Source organism: Manihot esculenta, chromosome 14 (assembly GCF_001659605.2).
Source record: "Manihot esculenta cultivar AM560-2 chromosome 14, M.esculenta_v8, whole genome shotgun sequence".
Taxonomy (NCBI): domain Eukaryota; kingdom Viridiplantae; phylum Streptophyta; class Magnoliopsida; order Malpighiales; family Euphorbiaceae; genus Manihot; species Manihot esculenta.
The window spans coordinates 10,207,224-10,222,871 of NC_035174.2; the positions used below are offsets into that span (position 1 = coordinate 10,207,224).

Below are 15,648 nucleotides of genomic sequence, written 5' to 3' on the forward strand. Positions count from 1 at the left end.
TCACCATTGCAGTGTGAATCATGTTTGTCTTGAACCGAGTGGAAACTCAGCTTTGTGTAGGAGAAGGATCCTTGAGAGTTGAAATGAGAAGATGAAAGGTTATATAAATAGAAGTAAAGGTGAAGAATGAGCCGGGCCTGAAGGAATGTCAATGGGGAGGTGTGGCTGGACTCCCAAGAATTGTGCAAGGCACGTGAAGTAGAGTGCCACTTGATGCCTACGTGGCATACTACGTGTGAAAATCAAGAACATGAGTCAATGTGGACAAAAGTAAGTATTCTTGGTATATATTTCTTGATTTGCTGATGGAAAGCTACTTGCGATCTTTATTCTCGACTAGCAGATTTTAAAAAAAAAAAGAAAGAAAGAAAGAAAAGCACTTTAGTTTGGACTTAGGACATCGTCCTATTAAAATTTTTTTAAGGCAACAATAATAAAATTATTATTTTAATATTATTAAAATATCCGTGTATAATAATTTAAAATTATTATAAAAAAATTATATTTATCATATATAATAATATAAATTAGTAATGGCTAATTTTATATTTAATAAGACTATATTTTTATTTGCTGTAAAAATATAAATTAAATTGCTACTCTATATTATGACAAAAATGCGAAAAGATGAATTCTGTAATAGATGAGTCAACCTTTCATCTCAAGATTTTTAGTCAAATTGCTCTTCTCTCTCCAGTTTAACTCTAGTTTTAAACTAGAGAGAGAAACTCTTTGTTTTGGCATTTTGTCTCTACGACTTCAGTTTGCTTGTTTCTGTCTCTTTTGTGCGACCGTTCTCTGCCTCTTTTGGATAGAGGATGGCCGTCCCGTCCTCCACCCAGAGAGTAGATTTATTCCCTCTCCATCTCTGAGCGTGGTTGTGTGAATAAACAAACATTTTTTTCTTTCTTTGCAGATATGTGATTTTTAGTGAGGGATTCTCTTTATCTACTGGGTTTCAATTTCTATGCGTGTGTTCTGTTGGTTTGTGTTATTGTGTTGCATGTAAAGGAGCAAGAAAGTTTCTCACCCTTGTCGTCTGTTGTGTCCCAGTAGGTAGCCAATCTATTTTGATTGTGGAAGGGTTCCTTAATCTTGGTTCGTGGAGTATCCTGGATTCTTCTATTGTCTCTTTCTTGAAAAATCGTTGGATCCTTGTGGCTTGAAGACTGCCGACGTGATTTCCATTGCGTTTTCTTCCAGAGCTCAGGCAACGATTTATTCTTTAATAGTTTTGGCTTCTGTGACTCATACAGGACCCTGGCGTGGCTTGGTGATGCAGATCTAGCACTTCATAGTTGTTTTCCTTCTTCGACGATTTGTTGTTTCTTCCTCTTAGCTAGTTCCAAGCTCTGACTTTTCAGAGCCATCCTGCCACTGAAAAGTTAAGGCTTAGTTTAGTTTGGATTGGACTTAGTCATGTGGACTTAGACCTTTTCTAGTTTTTAATATGTAGCTTTTTTGTCTGTTTGAGTTTTCTAGCCTTTTATGTATTAGGTGTACTAAGTTTAAGATGTCATGAATAAAGCAAGGTATATTTATTTTTCTTTCCCTTTTGTAAACATCTGGATTTTCTGTGAGGTTGAGGGCATTTTTGTCCAAGAAAAAGATTTAGTATGATGAATATTTGCATAGATAGAATACATGGTCCATTTCTAGCCAAACAAAGATTTTGTTAAAAAGCCTGAATTGTGAAATTACTCGGGGACTCCTCTTAAAATTTTACTTTGCAATTTCACCTTTTCTTTCAGGATCTTTTCTTATTTTTCCCTAACTAAGATCGAGTTGCAACACTTGACCAGTCTTAAAATGAAAATAACAGAAATAGATATATGAGATCCACAAGGAAGAAGAAGAAGAAGAAGAGGGAGAAGGTATTTGGTTGTTGCATGCTTTGGGAATAAGATAAACGGGTGATTTGGGCTTTTTCATTAAAAATAAAAAATAATATGAATATTCAAAATATAAAATTAATATTTTATTGACAAAATTTAGAAAAAGTATTATTTCAATATTTTTTGTTTAATATTTGAAAATGAGTTTAATTGATCTTACTTAGAAAGTTGTAGATCAATTTGAGCCAAAAAGTTATTTTAGGCTTTACTTGAACATACCTAAAATATATAAGGGCAAATTTGAACTTTTTGCATAATGTCAAATACTGTTGATAACATATCAAAGTATCAAACACAATTTGCCCAAGTCCTAAACTAAAGGAAACACTTATGAGAAGCATACTAAGTCCTACAGAACGAAAGAAAGCAAGTATAAGCTAACAATTTAAACTTGCATGAGCCTCATCTAACAGCATGTTTTGAACAAATCCATGGTTGTAGTTTGCCTTGGAAATGGATGCAGAGCTATTCCTTGGAAGATTTGTTGATAAGTGACTTGTGAATGTGAGGGATGACTCCACCACCAGCAATAGTACCCTTAATCAGAGTATCAAGTTCTTCATCGCCTCGAATTGCAAGCTGCAAATGCCTGGGAGTGATACGTTTTACCTTCAGATCCTTGCTAGCGTTTCCAGCCAATTCCAACACTTCTGCAGTCAAATACTCCAAAATAGCTGCAGAATAAACAGCAGCTGTTGCTCCTACCCTTCCATGAGCAGTGGTCCTTGACTTCAGCAATCGATGGATTCGACCAACGGGGAACTGCAAGTTACACAAGATAGCAGAAAATTCCAAAATGAAGGAAACAGCAGAAACGCGACTCATCATAATATAATCCAACAAAGATCACCAAATAGAAGAAAAAAAGGCGACAGAGAGCACATATAAGCTGCGGACAGAATCACCACCCAATGCGCCCCCAGTACCTGATCAAGGCTCTGTTCAGCAAGAACTGTTTAGAGTTTTCACTTAGGCTAAACATTACTAAAACAATTAACAGCTACTAAAAAAGCTAGTATTGCTGAATAGGGGAAACAAAGATGCAAAACCCGAACTTCCCAGTCATTAAAGTTCATGCTTGTTTCCTAGGTTGACACATTAAGTAGCTTTTTGCAAAAACAAACAAGATCACCACTAAACCAATTCACTAAGGAGTTCCCAAAGTTTCTCCCAATTGATAAGATTAATCTGCAATAACTTTGGATGGAAGCCAAAGAGGCTTCAATTGTTTAAGAACTCCCAAAACATACTGGCTGCTGAATGATAGGCACTTAAAGCCCCATAGTTGTGAACAAATTTATAGTCCCTCTGTTTTTTTATTATCTGTGGTTTAAGGTTTTTACACACGAATTAAAGAGGTCAATAAATACACTAAATTTTAACAAAAATAGAGATAAAAATACTATATTACCCTTTTAATTAAAATTTTCATATAAATAGTATGAACCTAATTAATATTCCACTTGGGTAAATTAGGAAATAATATATCTAATGAAGTATTGGAATCATAAAAAAAACTACTAAAAAGACAGCTAAAAGAAAAGAGGGAGCACAACATAATTCACCTGACCTGCATATGGGATTCAGGGCACCTTCTTTCCAAACAAAGATAAAAATCTAGTGAAGGCTAAAGGCCCTAATCTAACAGCAAAATTTGGAAACACAGAGCAAATAAGAGTTTCATTTTCATTGGAGTATTACGTTTTCTCTAAGAAATGTTAACCTCAAGCCTTGGAATAAGGTCACAGAGAAATCACACCCCATAAGAGAATTAAATTATCAAAAGATAATTCTTTAGACCATAAAGTTTTATGTTAACTAACAAAGGCAGGAAACGAAAACAGAAAATGAAGTGCTCTACGTTCATACACTAGTCAAAGTTGTAATAGCTCAAAAGCTAAACATAAATTGCAAATCAAAATCCCAAACAGTTTCAGAACCTTAAACCCTCAACTTTAAAGAAGGTAAGAAAAGAAGAAGAAAAAAATCCATGAAACTGTGTCAAATTCAAATACAAGAAGAAAAGCATTCAAAGAAAGAAGACAAACAAAAAAAAAAAAGCGTAAAGAGAGAGAGAGAGAGAGAGAGAGAGAGAGACCTGAAGGCCAGCGCGAGAAGAGCGAGAGGTGGGTTTCTTCTTGTCCTTATCCTTGTTGGTAGCTGAGGTTTTGCCCGTAATCAAACCCTTGGCGCCTTTACCCGACATCTTAACCCGCGAAAAAACGAAAACCCAGAAACCAGTTATTTACTTAGATACGAGGAAATTGAAGACAGAGGCGGTCTGAGTCAATCAAGCGGAGAACAAAACGCAAAACTTCCAGTCTATGAGGCGAGGGACTTACAGACTTGTGAATAGGAAAAGCCGAAAAGGGAGAGTAATTGACTTAAATAACCCTACTCTTTCACCAAAATTTCTACCATGTATTTTAGTCAATTGTCTGGTTGGATAACTTCAGGTTGACTCCTCGATGTTCGCGACATTGATGTTGCTTGCATTCTGTACACACTAATCCTTTTGACGGGAAATTATTTTTACGCTTTGTGAAAATTACATATATATTTTTATATTTTTAAATTTTGAATTTATAATTTTTATATTTTTACTCTATTAAATTATTTTTTTATAAAAATTATATATTTTTTCACTTGATGAAATTAAAATGCAAAAATTAAATTATTTATTTTTAAAAATTAAAGAATATAAATATTAATTATACATTATTTAAGGATTAAAAGTTAATATATATGTAAAGATATTTTTATCATTTTACAAATAATTAATATAAATTAGAGGGAGAAAGCTTAATTCAATTCGATACAATTAAAATATATAAATTAAATTATTAAAAATTTAAAAAATAGAAAAATAAAGGTATTAATTTTAAAATCTTATACACTTATCTAAATTAAATAATAATATGTATGTATAAAACTAATATTTTTTTATTAATTTGTAGTAGCCTAAATGTAAAAATAATTTTACTAATTACAATTTATTAAGCAATTAACTAAATATGTATAATTGTGAAAAGAAACATAAATAATTTTGGCTAAATGTAAAATTTCATCCCTATATCTATTAAAACGTTCAATTTCTTGGGTTATTGACACTGACTTTTGGGTCACTTGTCCTAATGGGCTCAAGAAGCCAATGTTATAATTGGGCTTAGTAGCTTTGGGCCCATTAGTAACTCTACAAGTACGCCTATAACTCGCATTTCATTTGTCTTGTTCCCAAAGAAATTCCTCCAGGCCTAATACCTGATTTCACCCAAAGCTTGTAAATCTTGCATCAATGGCGACGGTAGGGGTGGAGATGAAGCAGCCGGAATCAATTATGGTGGATGAAACATGCTCCGCCAAGGCGGCGGGGAAGCAAGGGGAGGGGCTCAGGCAATACTATCTACAACACATCCATGAGCTCCAGCTACAGGTCCGCCAGAAGACTCATAATCTTAATCGTCTGGAAGCTCAGCGCAATGAGCTCAATTCCAGAGGTACGTGCTTGCAATTTGTATTATTTATCCTTACTATGATACATATTGTGTATAATTGAATCTAATCTAGGTTTTGTAGGCGTTTATCCTCGTTGATTTCATTTTTGGTTATGGGGGGGTTTCAATCTTCTCACATGGATTTAGTAGCTACGGTTTGGCGCTCTGATTGCGTTACCGTTTTTGTTTTTACAAAACTTTTGGTATGGACTCAGCAACGAGCATTGTTTCGGATTTAATATCTTTGACAGCCTTTGATGAGGAATTATTTAGCTAGGACACTGGGGATTTTTTTATGTGATTCAATCTAGAAAACTAGAAGCAGAACTATATTATAACCTTGTTGAATTTCAGATGCTATTTTTATGAGCTGAACCAGATAACTTCTAGTGATTTGCATCCTGAGCTCAACATTCTTGTGTGCTATAAAGTTAGTCATAATTAGGTTAAGGTTAAGCAATATGCTTTAATGCCAACTTTGTGGGCCTTTTGGAACTTGCAAATTGGTTCGTAAAGGTAACGGTGTCTGTTGGAAGTGGAACTTGTGTCTTTTCACAGCATTACCCTATAGTTGAATCATTAGCTCTTTTAGCTTGTTGCTTCTGTAATGAGGTACAGATAACATGGCAGGACATATTATTAAGCTGTAATTCCTTTTAATTAAGTTGAATTGTTCACTTGGTCAAGTGTTTCTACTTGTTTAATATTTCATATTTGATTTGGCCAGTGAGAATGCTTAGAGAAGAACTACAGCTGCTTCAGGAGCCTGGTTCATATGTTGGTGAAGTTGTCAAAGTAATGGGAAAAAATAAGGTGTTGGTTAAGGTACTGAGCTTCTTCCACTGCTAGCTTAGTATTTTTGGTCCTTATAATGCATGTTGATATGTTTGTTAGTTATCATACAATGATTCAAGTTTTGGGTTCTTTGTATTATTAAGAAAATAAACTTAAAGTTCTAGCTTTCCTTTCTTGGATTTGCTTATTGTGAAAATTTTATTTTGCTCCCTCTTTTGTCATAATTTTATGAACTTGTTATATTCCTTAAATGTTTGGATATGCTACAATGTTTTCCTGTTTATTACCAAAGAGGGATAGTCCAATAAGCCTTTCATAAATTATGTGTATTAATTTCTTTTTTGTCATATACAAATATGATTTACTAACAATTATCATAAAATCATCCAAGCACACATACAAAACCACTACTGTGTCAACTTTGTAGTTATATAAATATATTGGGCATGGCTGAAAGCAGAGAACAATATTGACTTTAACCTTTCTTTTGTCCTAATTGCTTAATATTTTATTTGTGCTGTCATCTACTATGTCAGTCCATTGGTTAGTATTACCTACCGCCGGCTGTTCATATAGGCTCAATGAGTTTAAGTTAATTGTGTAGTGCAACTTACATAAGTGTCTCATGCTCAAATCTACTTTATAATATATCTATATTTTTAGACTCATCTCCCCATATATGAACGTGTTACGGTCCCTTGATATGGAAATAGTTATGGGTCTATGTGTTGGGGTATTTGGTTGGATGGATGAAGGTTGCGAAGGATTTGAGGGTGTTTTCTTTTGGTGACCTATGTTGGAGATAATATTTAGATTCGTTAGTGAGAACCTGGACCTCTTGAGTTTAGACTACTCAAAGACTTCCTGAAAAATTTTTTCATATTTTTTATTGAATTGTTGCATTTAAATATAAGAGGGAGACATAATCATCTCTTAAAAACAGGGAATCATTAAGTAACATGGAGGATCACCCTCCTACCACTAAGGAAATGCAAAAACTAACTTGCAATGTTTATATCATGGGTTAACGACTAAGAACATGACTTAACCATCAATAACATGGCTTAACCACCAAGAACATGGCATAACCTCCAAGAACACGGCTTATGAAAATAAGACAACTAATTTGTAAAAGAGCTAACTTGCATTATTTGCTAACATTATTTGCGACATCTCCTGGGTTGTCATCTGCTAAATCCAACCAGAATAATTTTTTGCACTGATATCCTCGAACAAAGGGTTTATCACAGTTAAAACAAAGTCCTTTTTGTCGGTGTTCCTCCATCTCATCACGGTTCAAGTGCTTAATGATTTAGATACCTTTTGCTTCCATTGTTTGTTGAGATGAATGATTGGCTGAAGGACTTGCAGCACATATGGACCAATTTTTCCATTCATAAAGTCTTGACATGCTCGTGGCAGTGACTAGATCTATTGGTTGGTGAAGTTCCACCTCCGCAGCGATGTATTCTTGCAACCCACCGAGATAAAGTTGTATTTTTTGATCCTGAGTGAGGCTTTCTGCTCGTGAAACAAGAACCTCAAATTGGCTTTGGTAGTCAGCAACCGTTCCTATTTGCTTTAATTTTGCTAGCTCTCCCAATTTATTACTACGGATTGGTGGCCCAATACGAAGATTGCATTGGTGTGAGAATTCCTTCCAAGTCGGATTAGGAACATCCTATAACAGAGCAATTCCCTCTAAGTGATAGGAGGCTAAGCTCACCTTTTCTTTCTCGGGTGTTAATTGATGGCGGAAAAAATATTGACAACGGTCAAGCCAACCCAAAGGGTCTTCTAGCCTATTGAAGTGAGGGAAGTCAAGTTTTGTGAATTTTGGCATAATTGAGTCTCCTCCAAAATTTTCAGAAACTGCCGCACCATAAATTTCCTATCTTTTCGTGTTTTAGTTTGACTTTCAACGCTTGAAAAGACAACTCCTTTGTCGATTCCAAGTCGAGACATATGGCATCCATTTTGGCGTGAAGTTGTTCAACTTTCTCATTTTTGGACTGGTTGGCTTGTTGCTCGGCTAAGAGTAAGTTGAAGAGCTTGTTAAGCTATTGTTGAATTGATTCGCCCATAACTATTGACTCTGATACCAATTTGTTATGGTCCCTTGATACAGATCTAGTTATGAGTTCATGTGTTGAGGTATTTGGTTGGATGGGTGAAGGTTGTGAAGGATTTGAGGGTTTTTTCTTTCGCGGTCTATGTTGGAGATAATATTCAGATTCGTTAGGGAGAATCTGGACCTTTTGAGTTTAGAGTACTCAAAGACTTTTTCTGAAAATTTTTCTTGTATCTTTTTTATTGAATTGTTGCACTTAAATACAAGAGGGAGATATAACCATCTTGCAAAAATAGGGAACCATTAAGAAATATGGAGGATCACCCTCCTACCACTAAGGAAAAACAAAAACTAAATTGCACTATTTACATCATGGGTTAACTACTAAGAACATGGCTAAACCACTTACTACATGACTCTTGAAAATAGGACAACTAATTTGCAAAAAAGCTAACTTGCATTATTTGCTAACATAATGCGTCACAAAAAACCTTAGACATAGAAAGACCATGATTTTTTTATGCTTTTTGCGTGCTTGTTTCCCAGGTTCATCCAGAAGGGAAATATGTTGTTGATATTGACAAAAATATTGATATCACAAAGATCACTCCATCAACAAGGGTTGCCCTCCGTAACGACAGCTATGTACTTCACTTGATCTTGCCAAGCAAAGTGGATCCATTGGTCAACCTTATGAAAGTTGAAAAGGTTCCAGATTCTACATATGATATGATTGGTGGTCTTGACCAACAAATTAAGGAGATAAAGGAGGTTTGTGGATATCTTACTCTGTTAAGGCAATTTAATCATTTAGTCTGTTAATTATGGCTTTCATGTTAATTAGTTGATTGGCTTCATGGGTAACCTGCTTTTTGTTATCCTTTTAGGTTATTGAACTTCCAATTAAGCATCCTGAATTATTCGAGTCTCTTGGAATTGCTCAACCAAAGGTATTAAAATGACAGTAAGCTAATGTATCCAATGATTAAGCTTTTTTCCTGGACTTCATTTTCACTAACTCTCTTGCTGTCTAATGATGATAGGGTGTTCTTTTGTATGGGCCACCTGGTACTGGAAAGACTCTATTAGCTAGGGCTGTAGCCCATCATACTGACTGTACTTTCATTAGGGTTTCTGGCTCCGAATTGGTTCAAAAATACATTGGTGAAGGATCTAGAATGGTCAGAGAACTTTTTGTCATGGCAAGGTTTGTGTCCTTTCTTCCCTTTCTTTCTCTTCTGGAAGTTCTCTAATTGGTTTTATTTCAGTGGTCAGGTTTTTAATATCAATTATTGTCCACTTTTATTTATTATTGGTATTGCTTATTATAGACATTTGGTCTGACCTTTAATAATAAAAACAAAATAGGAAAAGTGGCTATGTTATCTTAATTGAGTTCGTAAAATCAGCTGCCTACAATGTTAGTATGAGATGAAAGAGAATGTACATTATATGTGTAGCTTTGTGGAGATTTGAGAACTTATGATGACTGAATTACACATTTCTTCTTTTGAATGTCTTGGCTGTAGCCTAATCTGAAATCACTGTGGTGTCTGCTCTTATGTTGTAGTGGAGAAAACTTATTTCTTATATACTTCTGCTTAGCATTTCAGATCTTATACCCCTGGTGGTTTCTTGCTTTTTGGTTTTGCTGCAGGGAACATGCTCCATCCATCATTTTCATGGATGAAATTGACAGTATTGGATCTGCTAGAATGGAATCTGGGAGTGGAAATGGTGACAGTGAGGTCCAGCGGACTATGCTGGAGCTTCTCAATCAGCTGGATGGATTTGAAGCTTCAAACAAGATCAAGGTACTATCCATACCTGCAAAAAAGACTGTAGAAACATTAGTTCTGGTACAGTTCGTATTGCTTATTACCAATTGTGCATACACTGTTAACAGGTTTTGATGGCAACTAATCGGATTGATATTCTGGATCAAGCTCTCCTTAGACCTGGACGGATTGACAGGAAAATAGAATTTCCAAATCCTAATGAAGATGTATGTTCGTTTTATTTCTCTCCCTCTCTCTTTTTCATCTGGATCTGGAGATAGCAAAACCTTATCCATCCCAATGGGGAACCTGCCCCCCCGACCTTAATCCAGCAGGGATCCTGTCCCTTCAATGGGTGATGAGGATCCCTCTCCCAATCCCCACCTTGATTTTTGTGTTAATATAAGAATAGATTTTTATTATAAGTTTAAATACATGAATATGAAAAAATTGTTTCGATGGTGACACAAATCCAACCCCCCCCCCCCCCCCCCCAAAAAAAAACACACTCAACCCCCCAACTTGTTGCCATCCCTTGCTTGCTCAAAAAAGTAACATGCTGACTGATAAATATGCAGTCTCGTCTCGATATCTTGAAAATCCATTCAAGAAGAATGAATTTAATGCGTGGGATTGATTTAAAGAAGATTGCGGAGAAGATGAATGGTGCATCTGGTGCGGAGCTCAAGGTATCATTCTTCCTTATATCAGTGAAATCTTCTTTATCCTCTTGCTTTTGACATTCTTGACTTTTGGCCTGTAATTGCTTTCTAAAAGGTATACCATCTCAATTTGTGATCTATTCATGTTAGATGCTGCATGGACAGCCACTTGCATATGCATATGATCCATGGTGTAAATCTACTCCTTGAGTTTCTATCCATTGGGTTGTGCCTGTTGCATATATTCTGCGGCTTTAACAAAATAGTGCAATATGCAAGTTCAATAAGGTCTTATTTAAAGAGAGATGAAACAGGATAGAAGAGAGGTTCTTTGTCAGATAGTCTGACAAAGTGAGGAGGGGTGAAAGTGAGAGATAAGTATAATGTTTTATATATACATATACAAAACAATAATCGACTGCAATCCCATGCATGTTTGAACTTGTGCAAATATATGAAAAATGATTCTTCTTCTACTTATCAGAACCACTGCTTTTATTAAGACACCTTGCTTTCCACAAAAATGATTTTGTTATATGCCCTTGACCAAATTTAGGGGGAAGTATTTACGCAAAACAGTTTTGTAGCATATAGTTAAGAGATCAGAAAGTGGCATCAAACTTCTTTTCTATGTCTATGGGTTGAAGTGTCCTTGATTCTTGTTATGCTTCCATAGGCTGTGTGCACGGAGGCAGGAATGTTTGCCCTAAGGGAGAGGCGGGTCCATGTAACACAAGAAGATTTTGAGATGGCAGTAGCAAAGGTCATGAAGAAGGAGACAGAGAAGAACATGTCATTGCGCAAGCTTTGGAAATAAATAAATAAAATCCATATTTTAATATTTTGGTTTTCTGAATCAACCAATGGGAACACGAAGAAGAGGAATCAAATAGTTTATCCATTGGATTTGATTTTTCCTGCTTGGACTTGGGATCATGCATGTGCTTTCTATTCAAAGGGTGGAGGGACTCTACTAAAGACATCATATATTCATGGTCAAGGGGCCCTGTAGTCTGTAAGACACACAGTTGGTGTCCTCTGTGTTTTAAACAGAAGCCCTGGCCTGTAATTGTAGGTTTACTTCTCTTTGTAATTCCGAGTATTACTTCTCTTGATTTGGTTCCTACACTTCTCGTATATTTACTTCTCCAAGGAAAACTCAACTTCCATTCTTTGCCTTTTTCCCGCTTGTATGTTTCATCTTTCAATTGAAGGGCTTTCTTTCTCCACTTTCATTATTTAAGGAGTTTTTGATAAATAAAGCAAGCGAGAAATGGCTTCGAGAAGGATGATTATTGCTGCTCTTCGTGCAGAAAATAGGATTTGTGGCTGTCAAATACGCATTGGGATTGATCAAAAGAATGGAAAGTACTTGGCCTAAGCTCTGTTTATGCGAACTCAATTGTGAAAATGGCGCTTGATTTTGATATCGGTAGGTCTTATGTTTATGAAAAGGAAAAGCATATAAGATTATTTTTATTTAATTTATTAAGTAAAAATTATGATACTCTATCCACAATTAAAAATAAGAAACTAAGAAAAAAGAAATAAAATATTCATAATACTTCATCCTTGTAAAAATATGCTTATTTTAATTTTTCATGTGTTTTAAAATATATTTTCCTTTTTATGTTAGTTTATTTATTAGCTTGTTAATATACTTTTATTTGATATATATTGAAAAAGAAAATTATTAGTTTGAAAAATAATTTAATAATGGGTGAATGGTATGTTAGCAAAAACAATATGAAATTGATTGCTTTAATTATATTAAAGATTTTCCTTTTCTTTTAAAATATACTTATCCTTATGGAAAAGAGGAGTATTACTTTTCTCACACCTTTTCATGAGAAAAAAAAAATAGTGTGGAAAGAATATTATTAATACTTTGTGTCTCTAATTTCTTGTTTAACATATTAATTCTATCAAATGAATAAATGAAAAATACTCGATTGAAATTTTTATATACTATTTTTAAAGATGCACAATTTTTATATAATATTATAAAAATAAAAAAATACTCTCTCCTATAATTTTTATTTATTTTAAAATTATTATTTATTTTTTTTATACATAATCAACATATAAATTGACTATTATAATTTTATTTTATCTTAAAAATAACTTCTTATTATTAAAATATTTTTTAATATTTAATAAAATTTAATATTTTTAAAAAGATATTGCTAAAAAGTTAATAAAACAAATTATTTTTTTAATTTATATAAAAAATAAAGTGATAAAAATTATAAAATAAAAAAATAATAAATTGAAAATAAAATTCTGATACGTAACCATCTTGAGAATTAAAGTAAATGATCCCTAATGAATAGTGCACAGTATGTTTGAAAATTGGGCCCTTCAATTAATGAAGGATTCCTTTCAGATTAGCACATGCTTCACTTTATATACGTTTGAAAACTCCTCCCCTTCATTTAAGCCTTTCAATTTTACGGACAAGATAAGGAGATTTCCATTGCCATCCATCGCTATGTTTGGATTGACAGTATGAATCTTATTAAACTGAAAAATCATTGTGTGGATACTGATACTATGAATCATCTCTGTATTATAATCATTCTATCTATTTAGATGTTTCCATCTTTTATTTTTATTTTTTTAATTAAAATTATAAAAAAAATTGAGATAGTAAAATTTAAGAATTCTGAAATTTATTCAGATGCAGATGTTGAATTTATGTTAAATACGTTTAGTTTTTTTCTTAAATTAATATTTATTTGGACGGTCAAATAATAAATAAAAATTATATTAAGTAGCACCTAAACAACGTGCTTGCACATGCTATATATTCAAGGATTCAACTATGGCCTCTCCATCGAAATTAATTGAAAAAAAAAATTGTTTAAACCTTTTTTTATAGAATGAATAATGATTGGTTATAGGTAGCTAGCCAATGCATTTCAGAATTAAGCAACTCCTACCAAATAATATTGAATTTCGAAAGGAAGAACTACATCAAAAAGTCAAACTTATTATTATTAATTTTCCCATTCACTCAAATAATTTTAAAATATAAAAAATATTATTAATTTAAATTTTAAAGGTTGAATTATTTTTGGCAGTTAAACTGTCCCTAATAATTTTAAATTTTGATTATAATTACTTAAAATTATAGTATATAATTTTTGGCATATATCGGTTATCCTACTACTGGCTGTTATGGTGGACTAACAAATGCATCATCCCCTATGTCATACATGTACTTGTAGGTCTTGTTTAATTTAGGTTAATTTAATTTAAATTTTTATAAAGTGTTAAAATTATATTTATTTAGTAATATAATTTTTTTAATTTAATATTAAGAAATAAAATATATTGATTATATTAGTTAAATCGTGTGAAAATATAAATAAGTTTATTTTATTGTATGTCATTTCTTTCTTGTCGACAAGGGTAATTCCGCATCAGTCGCCAACATGGGATCTATCAAAGCCGACTATTCAATACTTTACGTTTCTGAATAAACTATTCAATTAGGGTATTCTTTTGACTTATTTTAAATAAAATCTAAATTACCAAACTTAATATTTTTTTAAATAAATTCTTTACTACATATACATCCATCAATAGCAAGTCCTCGTGTTAGCCAAAAATTTTTGAAAAACAAACAACCAAACATGCTCTGTATTACCCCATCTCGTCTCCTTCCATGGCGATCTCTATTCTTCTTATTATTAGTAATCTCACGGCTTCTCTCTTCTTCTCATGGTGATGTCGGCACTGCTGCCCAGTATAGCCCTCCTTATTTACGTAAGTACTGTTTAACCCGCGGCCACCACACCGCCACTTCACACTTTCTTCTCATTTACATTGTCTTTGCTGTATAGCCACCACCTGCTACGGCAACGATCCATCGCAGTTTCCTTCCAATAATTTGTTCGCGGCGGCCGGCGATGGAATATGGGACAATGGAGCATCCTGTGGGAGAGAGTACTTGGTCAGGTGCATTAGTGCCTCGGTTGCTGGTTCTTGCAAACCTGGTCAAACCATTCAAGTAAAGATCGTTGATTATGCTCTTTCAACGCCTACTCCACCGTCGGCTCGGGGCACGACCATTGTCTTGTCGGAAACTGCCTTTGGGAGTATCGCCAATTCATCGGCTACTTCCATCAATATAGAATTTCAACAGTAATTTCTATATTCTCCCTCTAATATAATTTTCTTTATATTATCTTCGGCTGTAGGACTAATAATGAAATATATATTTTTGCAGAGTATGACAGAGAGAGAGAGAGAGAGAGAGAGAGAGTGGGAGGAAAGAAGATGAACGAGGCGGGGGGAAGGGAAGGGATGGGGATGGGAGGAGAAAGAGTTAATCTGCGGGTGAAGTTGACAAGTCAAAATTTGTTTCTAGATAGGTTACTGAAATTTGTAATAAAGTAAAATATTTTATTTGTGATAGATAATAATTATTAATTAATTAATAAAATTGAGGAGGAAGAGAATATTTCAAAGGCAGATCATGGTTTGATGAGAAAGCTCAAGTTGGATATAGATGGTTTTCGAAGCTTCTGAATTGTGATACTCAATCCAATAGGCCTAATTTTATTGTTTTTCTACCATTATTTTATTTTATATTGTTAATTTATGCTGGAATTAAAAGTTATGCAAGAAAATTTTCGTATCATTTCGAGTTTAACTTTGTAAATCAAACGTTAGACGAGGCAAAAGCATATCCATTTATTAATAATTAACTATTATTTTAAGAAAATAAAAGAATATTTATTAAATATAGAGAAAATATAAATTAAAAGTACAAATTCCATATTTCTATGCACTTGATAAATATATCGGAATAAACAAAGAGATTATAGATTTTATTTTCACAATTTTAAATTTTTATTTTTTAAAAAAATTATATTTCTATAATTTTTAATTGAAAGATAAGATTATATTCATGAGAGGGCTCAAATCCGATAATAAGATGCCTAC

At 33.6% G+C, this 15,648-nt stretch overlaps 3 protein-coding genes across 4 annotated transcripts; 2 read left to right on the top strand and 1 right to left on the bottom strand.

Annotated features, from left to right (window-relative positions):
* Positions 1-2,124: 2,124 nt before the first annotated feature.
* Positions 2,125-4,235, bottom strand: LOC110600622 (probable histone H2A variant 3). The gene is made up of 2 exons (XM_021737492.2): positions 3,994-4,235; positions 2,125-2,657 (listed from the first exon to the last, which is right to left on the bottom strand). Exons 1-2 carry the CDS (start codon positions 4,099-4,101, stop codon positions 2,361-2,363), a joined length of 405 nt encoding a protein of 134 aa, XP_021593184.1. The 5' UTR covers positions 4,102-4,235; the 3' UTR covers positions 2,125-2,360.
* Positions 4,236-5,121: 886 nt separating this feature from the next.
* On the top strand, positions 5,122-11,819 carry LOC110600620 (26S proteasome regulatory subunit 8 homolog A). Its single transcript, XM_021737490.2, has 9 exons — positions 5,122-5,392; positions 6,117-6,214; positions 8,802-9,026; positions 9,143-9,205; positions 9,299-9,462; positions 9,913-10,069; positions 10,162-10,260; positions 10,612-10,722; positions 11,372-11,819. Exons 1-9 carry the CDS (start codon positions 5,191-5,193, stop codon positions 11,510-11,512), a joined length of 1,260 nt encoding a protein of 419 aa, XP_021593182.1. The 5' UTR covers positions 5,122-5,190; the 3' UTR covers positions 11,513-11,819.
* A 151-nt stretch (positions 11,820-11,970) lies between these two features.
* Positions 11,971-15,341, top strand: LOC110600621 (EG45-like domain containing protein). Of its 2 annotated transcripts, none has more exons than XM_043950225.1 (3): positions 11,971-12,127; positions 14,544-14,844; positions 14,930-15,341. In XM_043950225.1, exons 1-3 carry the CDS (start codon positions 12,106-12,108, stop codon positions 14,934-14,936), a joined length of 330 nt encoding a protein of 109 aa, XP_043806160.1. In that variant the 5' UTR covers positions 11,971-12,105; the 3' UTR covers positions 14,937-15,341. The 2 variants fall into 2 exon arrangements, with proteins under 2 accessions (XP_043806160.1, XP_021593183.1); XM_021737491.2 differs by lacking the exon at positions 11,971-12,127 and adding an exon at positions 14,053-14,466.
* The last annotated feature ends 307 nt before the right edge of the window (positions 15,342-15,648 follow it).

What these genes read in the sequence shown, in the direction of transcription:
- LOC110600622 (XM_021737492.2), bottom strand. Translation starts at nt 4,101, where the DNA reads ATGTCGGGTAAAGGCGCCAAGGGTTTGATTACGGGCAAAACCTCAGCT. An exon ending in CTTCTCGCGCTGGCCTTCAG is followed by an intron (nt 2,658 to 3,993) that starts GTCTCTCTCTCT and finishes TGTAACTTGCAG; the next exon opens with TTCCCCGTTGGTCGAATCCA.
- LOC110600620 (XM_021737490.2), top strand. Translation starts at nt 5,191, where the DNA reads ATGGCGACGGTAGGGGTGGAGATGAAGCAGCCGGAATCAATTATGGTG. An exon ending in TTGGAATTGCTCAACCAAAG is followed by an intron (nt 9,206 to 9,298) that starts GTATTAAAATGA and finishes TAATGATGATAG; the next exon opens with GGTGTTCTTTTGTATGGGCC. An exon ending in TTCCAAATCCTAATGAAGAT is followed by an intron (nt 10,261 to 10,611) that starts GTATGTTCGTTT and finishes ATAAATATGCAG; the next exon opens with TCTCGTCTCGATATCTTGAA.
- LOC110600621 (XM_021737491.2), top strand. Translation starts at nt 14,334, where the DNA reads ATGCTCTGTATTACCCCATCTCGTCTCCTTCCATGGCGATCTCTATTC. An exon ending in GTATAGCCCTCCTTATTTAC is followed by an intron (nt 14,467 to 14,543) that starts GTAAGTACTGTT and finishes TTTGCTGTATAG; the next exon opens with CCACCACCTGCTACGGCAAC.